At 39.2% G+C, this 9,605-nt stretch overlaps 1 protein-coding gene across 2 annotated transcripts; it reads right to left on the bottom strand.

Moving 5' to 3' along the window:
* Nucleotides 1-1,846: 1,846 nt before the first annotated feature.
* Nucleotides 1,847-3,874, bottom strand: LOC128737177 (peroxisomal membrane protein PEX14). 2 transcript variants are annotated; one of them, XM_053831763.1, is made up of 5 exons: nucleotides 3,496-3,874; nucleotides 3,124-3,438; nucleotides 2,487-2,710; nucleotides 2,225-2,422; nucleotides 1,847-2,121 (listed from the first exon to the last, which is right to left on the bottom strand). In XM_053831763.1, exons 1-5 carry the CDS (start codon nucleotides 3,577-3,579, stop codon nucleotides 2,115-2,117), a joined length of 828 nt encoding a protein of 275 aa, XP_053687738.1. In that variant the 5' UTR covers nucleotides 3,580-3,874; the 3' UTR covers nucleotides 1,847-2,114. The 2 variants fall into 2 exon arrangements, with proteins under 2 accessions (XP_053687738.1, XP_053687739.1); XM_053831764.1 differs by having other exon boundaries at nucleotides 1,847-2,422.
* Nucleotides 3,875-9,605: the final 5,731 nt, after the last annotated feature.

Genomic DNA, 9,605 nt, shown 5'->3' with positions numbered 1-9,605 from the left:
CGCGGGAAAAAGAACAGATAAGGAACTCACGGGAGGAGTGTAATTTGCTGGTCGGCAGAATAAGAGAAAGTGATTGAAGAATTCACCTAGGGAAATAGAGTAGGTGGGGAAATTTTTCTCAATTTACCTTGTAGATTGATGAAAAATTCAAATATCAATGATCGAAACACATTTTCAGTTAAAAATTATATCGCAATATGAAACCTAGAATTTTATTTAACACCGGGAAAAACCTGGAAAAATCAGGGAATTTGGTTTTTCGTATCCACTTGCCACCCAGTATCGTCACGTTGCTAAAAGAACTGTTCCCGCGCAGAACCAAACCCGAGCTAAACACTATGCTACAACGTCTCAAATCGGAAAGGAAAGCTGCTCTAAAGAAATTTCCGAGTTCCCTTCGCAAGGTTGCGGGGGACTCCTTAGCCACAAGGTTACTGAATCTGCTTTGACGAGCGAGTGATCGTGGGTTGTAATCTTAGTAGAATCACGCCATTCATCAGGCCATTAGTGGCTTTAGCATGGCTTTATTCTCAAGCCCCTCATTTACCCTTTCTTCATGGTGAATTCGATATTACCCGATGAAACCTCATGACAACGCAAAACTCCTTCTTAAAGTTAAGTGTAGTGGTCAGAGGAACGCAATTAGTTCTCGCCAGGAACCGCTAAACTATGGGATAGTGCTGGCTGCCAGGAACGAGTGGGTAAAGTAGAGCAAGTTTGGAAGCAAGGGTAGACTCCAATACACATAAGCACGCATAATATTTTAATAAGCATATCGCTCACTCAATAGCGATTATAGTAAAAAAAATACATAAATTATAGATTATAGTAAAAAAAATACACACTTTATCCATTGAATTGAACTTTCGTAGTACTGCGATTTTAAGATTACTTTCAAACAGCACAATGCGTTCATCGTCGAGAAGCCGTACAGAAACCTTGGGCAATAACTTCAATAATATTTACTGCTTGAAAGCTCTTTATTGTGCATTAGTTTGTTTCAATCATGAATAATGCGCTCCAGTTTGAAATCCTTACTACCAAAATGGAGTTAACCGAATCAAGTCAATACAGTGGAGGCAGCCTTGCTGATAGTAGGGAAAATAGTACAGAAGTGTCTCACTGCGTCGCGACAGCGTACATGTAATGTACTTGTGTGGGCTGTATCTTGCGCTACTCATAGCTCATGATCTTAGTAATCTAAGAAATCGATTTTGTTAGTTGAGTTGGCATTGCTCATATAGTGCACTTACACCCCTTTCCTTCCAAGTGAAAACCAACTTTTATTTTGTTGTTTTTTTTTCATGATTCTAAAAAAAGTCATTAAACGGTAAAATTTTGATGTGAATTTTCTAGCATGCATAAAACCATGCTCAAAGTATCGTTTCCTACCATTATCTCGATTTTTTCAATTTTGTCACTTACACCCCTTTCCTTCTCACCCCCTCATATAAGGTCGGAGAGGATTTTGACGCGCCCTTCTGTCGTAAATAAAATATACATAGTAGAATTAAATTGGGTAAGTTTTCTTCTTACAATAATTTACAGTTCGAAATAATTGGCCTTAGGTATATATAATGTTGAACTTCCTAAAAAGTAATACGAAGTTCTTTGCTGATACAGTATGAAGACCCTGTATTGCTCGCTCGTGCGCAGTATTCTAGACTACTGTTTTCATCTACGTAAAGCTAGACCAGTCAAGCAATCCCCAGGGTTATACCAAAGCCCAGGGAGCGTCGCAAAACTTGTCTCATGTGATCCAGTCACGTCGCTTTAGAACGGTTTGTTGAAATAGCACGGCATAGGTATTCGGAATTATTTTATTGAAAACAGTTAATTTGCTGACTCTTATTTAATCTCTTTAAAACTGCCACATATTTATTAGAGCAATGTCTGTCACTATGTCTTAACATTGGTTTTAACTAATTCAAAAAAGGAAGCATCCCTCTTATTAAACTGTACACTACACCTAAAAGCGAAATGCTCTTCCTGTCGCTTCTTCGTGAAAGAACTCATGCTTGTATATTAACTGAAATATCAAAAATTACAAAATACCATTTTACAACTTCCACCGCGCATTCGCCTAATCCTGTGCCACAACCTTAGCCAATTTTTTACGATCTGTGAAAAAAGAAAGCAGAGTATTCATTGGTACACCGGCTCCTACCTCAGAACAACAGTGCAATACTGTCAGGAACAGCGGTTGTTTTCTGCATGCAATTACATTATCTCTAAACTGCTGTCGCTGTTCTTCAGCACCACATCATGGTCACTTGAACCAGATCCGGAACCGGTGTCATTGTCGTCATTTTTCTCAGGTTCACTCTCGCTGATAGGTGTTCTTTCTTGAGACTGAGACTGCAGTTGCCATGCAGGGATCGAAGGTCGTACCACGGGTAGAGCAGGAGAAGCGAATTGTTTTCTAAGTTGCGAGAAAAATGTTTATATAAATCCGTTTTGCTTTATATTCAATATAATTTACTCACCTGTTTAGTAGAAGCCCTTTGATTGAGTCTAGATCTGTTTTGAAGTTGGCAAGTTCTTTGGCAGCCGATTGTGTCTGATTTACCCGATTCAATTCGTCCTTGATTTTTATCAGCTCCAGGTTAAGATTATCAATTTTAACTTCGACAGTCTTACTTAAGTCGGCGATCTGTTCATCTACTGGCTTTTTGACTTTATTTCGGAAAATCACAGGTTCTATATATTTCTGCAAGAATAAAAAACGGATTTGAGAGGATTGTGGACAATTATGTTCAGGCATAAGCTAAATTTACTATAAGAAATTATGCAATGAACCAAATTTCATAGGATTTTCTCATTTTGTACTGTCAGGCTGTATATTTAACCGGAAATAGTTGGTCATTTAAAAGACTCTAAGATTAGGAAACTTGGGCTATTACAGCCATGATTGTCTGAAGCATGACCAAACAATTGTTAGTAACACATTTCGGGACATCTGTCGATTGGTCAAAAACATGAATTGCGCAATTGTTAAAATATAACATAAAATTATTCGACATTAAACCTCTCACAGATAGTCTAAAAAATAAGTTCTCTGCAAATAGTTATCCATCACCATATATTGAACAATTTATTTTTTAAGTAAGCCTTTCTAGATACCTTGTAGAATAGGTACACCCCGTACATGAGTCCACTGATTAGTGCCACCGAACTGAGCATTTCTTTGACTCTGCCAAACCAACCTTGCTGCGGCTGGACGGCGTACTTTGAGAAGGCTGAGGAAGATTCCACTCCCATGCTTATGACAGTCTGGTGATTGGTAACGGTTGGATCTTTTGTGAAAACCCCGGCACGTTCGCATGCTAGCTGAATTTCTTCCTCGTTCAAACCTTTGGATCGTAGAAAAGCTTGTTTCTGATTGATGGCACTGCGCACTACATTCGGATTGTTGAGGAACTTTACCGCGGTTGAAATCTGTAAATCAATAAATGTTACGAATAATTTCGATTACAAAAATTTATAACGTGATACCAAATGCTCTCGTAATGGCAAGGCTGGCGGAGACACCGGTTCTGCACTATTCGTAGCTGGCGGAGATTCTTCACTCTCACTCATGCTGATTTCCACCGAAAGGTTAATCTTGGATGTCGATTGAAATAAGCTTACTTTCTAGCAACAGAGTTACGAAGTACTATTTCTAGCACGTTCTTTTAGTAGTGTTAATTTTGTCCGTATGAGAGCCCTCTTATCAGCTTGGTTACGACGAACAAAAGTTACTGATAGCAATGATCTGACGAATGAAGTTGTACGATTAACATGGATTATAACATAACTTTCCCCCTTAACGGTATAAAACCACAAATTATAAATTCAACTTTTATGCCCTACGATTGTACACTTCTTATATTCATCAAAAAGAACAAGGAAGTCTGAATCTGTCAAATAATTTATTAAATTCAATAATCAGTATGCAGATTTTTATAAAAAAAACAATGCCGACAATCTTTAATCGTGATCTTAAGCAGAGATGCCAAAAATCCTAAAACAGATAATAAATATTAAATTACATTTTAAACTCTGCTGTCTCATGAAAGCATGGTAAACTGAAAGAATTGAATGACTAAAATAATATAAGATATCTGTAGTATTTCCTGTAGAAATCTCTAAAAGTTATAAAATATTTATACAGAAAAAGCTTGTACTGTCTATCTTTTATTAACTCTAACAGTCTGCATATCTGGCACGCCTGATCATGCACGGTTGTCATCGTATAGCTGTCAGAATCCGGACCAATGAGTATGAACTGGTGTAGAAGACATTAATTTTGTTTTTGTTTCAAAAGGACGTATATGCCGAATATGAAGTAATTTGCGGTGTCGTCACTAACGAGAATGACATTAGCTGGGGCTCGTTCATGTAGGAGTGAGAGGGGAGCAAAGAGTGGAGGAGAGGATCCGGGAGTTTGAAATTTGATTTTGTTGATATTATTCCTACCGCAAGCAGCCTCAGCGAGGGCCCCAGCTAATGTCAAAAAATCTTAATATGTGTGCGTGGTGGTGTACTTCATGAGCGGTTTGCGTTTTGCACATACGTCCCCCGAAAATGTTCCCGACGCACGACCGGTCATTACCCGAATAAAAATGTATCAGCGAAAACACATTGTTATTCACTGTTTGAAAATTTTGAAAACCCACATTGAAAGAGGTAAACAAATATTTTTGTTTCACAGTAGATTTTAATGTAAACCACCCATGGTTTACATACAACGCATGGGAGGGTGATTAAGTATACTGTTACACAACAGTTTTCGACTTTTTTTATCCATACAAATAAAACCAAAGAACAATGGATTTTGTGGTTCATTCACTGTAATTTTTACACTATTTTATAGTGAACAGGGTGCCGATTTCCTGGAAAAACCTGGAAAATCAGGGAATATCAGGGAATTCATTTTTGGATCAGGGAAATCAGGGAATATCAGGGAATTTCTAAATTCTATCAGGGAAATTTTGTTTACCCGGCAATATTGTTGATCAACTTTAGAATCAAATCAATTTTCGTGTAAAATATACGCAGATTGATCGGTTGAATTAAAATTTGTTACATGTCTAGTGGCGAGTCGATTATCTTTCAGTTTGCCGTAAATTTCTTATTTGTTTTGCGCCGTACAATTGTCAGACTTCACTCGCTGTAGTGCTCGAAATCGGCAATGGCAGGCCTCACGCACTTCACGGTGCAGACATCTAGAGCACAAACCGGGATACAGACTGTTATTTACACACGATCCACAGCGTTTTCACCAATTGCAGAATTTTACACTCAGAAGCCCCAAGCATTGATCATCTTCCTTCAGTGTCCATGATTTATGTCCGTTAAGGGTTACCGGGAGCATTAACGTTCTGTAGAATTTGCGTTTATGCGAGTTGGCAACCTTCGGGACTGGTTCAGCTGGTTACGTACTACGCAGAAAGCTTACATGTTTCTCTGTTCTGACGTGATCCGCAGTGAGCATGCGACTCTTGGCCTGGTTCTTCTCATCTGTCATTTTCTGGCATTCGACATCAAACAAGCTGTTACACTCACCCTTATTCTGCGAGGCGAGTGACGTAACTAATTTGGAGTCATCGCGAATGAGGTGATAATTGTCACCTAGGTGACTCACTTTGTCACCTAGGTGACTCACTTTATCACCTAGGTGACTCACTTTGTCACCTAAGTGACTCGCTTTGTCACCTAGGTGACACGGTTTGTCACTTAGGTGGCACGGGGTTGTTACTTAGGTTACACGGTTGTCACCTAAGTGACAGCACTCAATTCGACTCGCCGTGGCGAGTCACGGCGAGAGACAATTATCGTATTGAGTCACGTGACTCGCAGAATAAGGGCGATTGTCTTCCCCACTTGGTGCCTATCACTTCCCTCGTAGTTGCTGGCGCCATGGCGGATCCTCCACAGCCTACTTACGTCTTATTCCCTTTCGTCATGCTGTTCTGCGATTCGTTGATCAAGCTTTCTGGTGTACTCCACTGCAACGTGGAGTGGATCTGCGTGGATCTTACGACTAGATAGTGGTCAAAGTCGCTAAGAAAAGACTGTATATTGTGACTTCCAAAAAGTATTGACCGTTAAACAGGATCGATCTGGGAGCTAGAGTCTTGAATTTTCAAGTCGTGCCCACTCCATAAATCCTTTCGAACCTGTCATAGAATTCGTCCCTAGCAAAGCAAAGCAAAGTCTTGAGCATTAACCGTCACTAGACATTATCCTTCTTTATCGACAGACTTCGCAGCCGGCTGTTAGAGTACAGGAAAATTACGGGGTCAGTGCAACCATCCTACTGATTCTATGTAACAAAAATCGGCTAGCCGAGTTTCGAACACAACTGGCTTGTTAGATCAGCATCGTACCTCGAAGCTAACTGGGCGGTTCAATTCGTTCCTAGTATCGTCGAATTTATGATTTGTTGGTGACTATACGTTGATTAAGCTGTAGTTGAAGAATTTGCCTTAATTCTCAACACCCATATACGGTCATCGGACCGAACGGCCGGCCACCGAACTACCTTCGAGTCATTGTTGCTCTCAAGCCTCGATAGTTGCAATCCGAAATCATGACACACAGCTTTAGTCTTATAGTCTTAACTTCGCATACTGTCCACCATTGAGGGTTAAAATATTTGCCATTTGGACATTTTATAACAATATATCTAGCTAAAGTTCTGCCGTACCTCCCGTACCTGCCGTGCCAGCAAAACGCACATTTTTGTACCAAAAATCTTTGAGGAATCATCTCCTTAACCCCATACTTTTTGCAGCAAAGATAACAAGCTGAAACTTCCAGGAAAGTTTTGTTTTAGTTGAACTGAAAACCCGCAGACATGTGTCCACCTTCCAGCGGCAAAGTTACTAGTTTGAGCTGACTGAAAATTAGCAAGATTTGTTATGTTTACACGGCTGTAATTTTGTTGTATGTAACATCTAAGCTTTGTGCAAAAACAGGTGGATTAGATTATTTCTCAATCTTTGTTTCTTTGGATTCAAGTTGATACCTCAAACATAACTGTCCCTAGACTCGATAGAAGAGGGCGTTTTCGAAACGCTGGTAAGAAATAGGTTAAGAATCTTTGATATGTGTTCTTAAATCATGACGAAATCTAGCTTTACTTTTCAGCAGCTCGCATAAGCCATGCTAAAGGGTTAAAAACTTAAGCCAGAAATCGCCCAAATAAGCTTGATATTCGAGTTTTGAGGGTCAGGGAAAAATATTTGAAGCATCAGGGAGAATCAGGGAAAGTCAGGGAATTTTATTTTTGGATTTGAGTCGACACCCTGGTGAATTTCCAATAAAAAAATCAGAGGGGTTGTGTACAAGACACGACCGCATATATAGGTGACGCAGGACTACGTAAACCTATTTATAATGATAGTAGCATGTATTCATGCTTGTAATCATTCGATTCTTCATGTATACATGCTATATGCAACATATATACATGCCACATGCTTTGTATGTAACATTTATCAAAGTAGTAACATTGCATACGTTCAATTCTCAAAAGATTTCCTGCTACCTTACTGAAATTAAAGATTGTTTTTATTACCCATGGTTTCCACGTTGAAGGGATTTTACCAATTCAATCCTATTTTATCAACAGCACATCTTTTCTAATCTAATGAAACTTCTAATGAAACGGCAAGCATGCGTATTCACAGAGTCGTATTATAACCGAACACTACAGCTGTAGCCAGGGATGGTTCGATCACCTTGACTCAATTTTGATTCATTTGACAGTACCGTCTTAGCCGAGCAAAATTTGACAAATTGATGTATGGCACATTTGTAGATAATAACCAGATCTACAATTTTGCTGAATAAAGTGTTGCTGTATCTTTTGTAGTTACGGTGCTACAATGCTAGTACTTCATTGGTAACTAAATGAACGTTCATTTAGTTACTAAAGAGGTACTAGCATTGTAGCGTCGTAACTACAAAACTTACAGCAACACTTTGTTCAGCAAAATTGTAGATCATAACGAGTTCTACAAATGTCTCATACACCACTTTGTCAAATTTTGCTCGGCTGAGACGTTCATGTCAAATGAATCAAAATTGAGTCAAAGTGATCGAACCATCCCTGGCTGTAGCACATTTTTCCAACACAGATATCAAATTCGTCGAGGTTTAATCGTCTCGCAGTAAAGAATTTGCGTTCTGTCGGGATAATGAACTTGTGTCATTTTTTTCTGGCACACTTCCCTAACACAGACATCAAATTGGACTAGATTTAATCGCGTTCGTAAGAAATCTGTTGGCACGAGCGAGCTATGTCACTCTATCTGGCGTACTTCCCAAGCAAGGACATCAAAATGGTCTAGGCTTAACCGCGGTGTTAAGAAATCTTGTTGAAATGAGGAAACTTGGTCACTTGTTTTGGCTTACTTCCCAAGCACAGATATCAAATTGGTATAGGTTTAGATCACAAAGAATCTTCCAACCAATCACGAAACAAGAGTTCTGGTAAAGCATAGGTTCATTATTTTCAATTTTTCAATAGTTCAACATCAAGAATCCATACTTTTCTTCGTTTGGGTCAATTCTTAGAAGATTTTCCGATCGATTGGTGTAAGAATATTGAAAATCGATCGGAAAACCGCTGTGCTATTAGCGCTCAAAACTTTTCATTTTTCGTGACGCTCGCATTTTTCGATTTTTTGGAATGACACCCTATCTCCAAACGTGCCGTAAGACGTAGTACTACGTCAAAAGATTTGGTGGAGAAATATACATCGCTCAAATCGCTTTTTACGCGAAGGATAGGGCAACCAACCTATTTTGGACTCCATCAACAGCTGTACATAAATTGGAAACTTCCATTTGATTTTGCTATAGGTGTCCATATTATGTACAGCTGCTGATGGGGTCCAAAATACGTTGATTACCCTACGTTCCTGGTAAATCAAAACGGGGTAAAAATGAACCACGTAAATTCCAGAGGGGGCTTTGAACGATAATGTTACGTGTAACATTATGGATAAAAATATCTAAAAGTAAACTATTCAGATACAGCCTGAATTCGTAATTGAGTCACAACCGCACTCCAACTGTCGAATCGTGTTCGCTTATTGAGCCGACTGACAGTTGATATAAATTTCGAAAACCATAGAATTTCGACATTCTTGTTACTTTTAGTTGAAATGTATCCCAATTAACGAACCCCCAACTAACGAACAGCCTGCAATAAATATAAAATTCCCTAAAAACTAATTTCCCAACATTTGTGAGCTGAATTAAAATACGCTACTGTGTCGGAATCATGGGCAGAGCTGGATCGCTGCATATCCGAAGAAGTTTCCATAATTTCCATAATCTTAATTTTATTTATATACTAGCTGACCCGACAAACTTCGTATTGCCACAAATTAACCTGTGTTGTACATAAATCATGAATCTCGGATGATCTGTCACAATCTCGAATTTTGCAAGCCCCCCAGTGGACGGCGCTTCCGACGGCGGGACACCGGCAACACTCGCGACCGTCTCGTCCTGAATGATCTAGTGTTACTGAATGATCTAGTGTAGATAGTTTTTGTGGTCTTGTTATTGACTAATGTTTTATGGAAGAGTCTCGAATTTCTCGAGTT

The sequence above is a fragment of the Sabethes cyaneus genome, chromosome 2 (assembly GCF_943734655.1).
Source record: "Sabethes cyaneus chromosome 2, idSabCyanKW18_F2, whole genome shotgun sequence".
Taxonomy (NCBI): domain Eukaryota; kingdom Metazoa; phylum Arthropoda; class Insecta; order Diptera; family Culicidae; genus Sabethes; species Sabethes cyaneus.
This window is presented reverse-complemented; position numbering and strand designations above follow the sequence as displayed.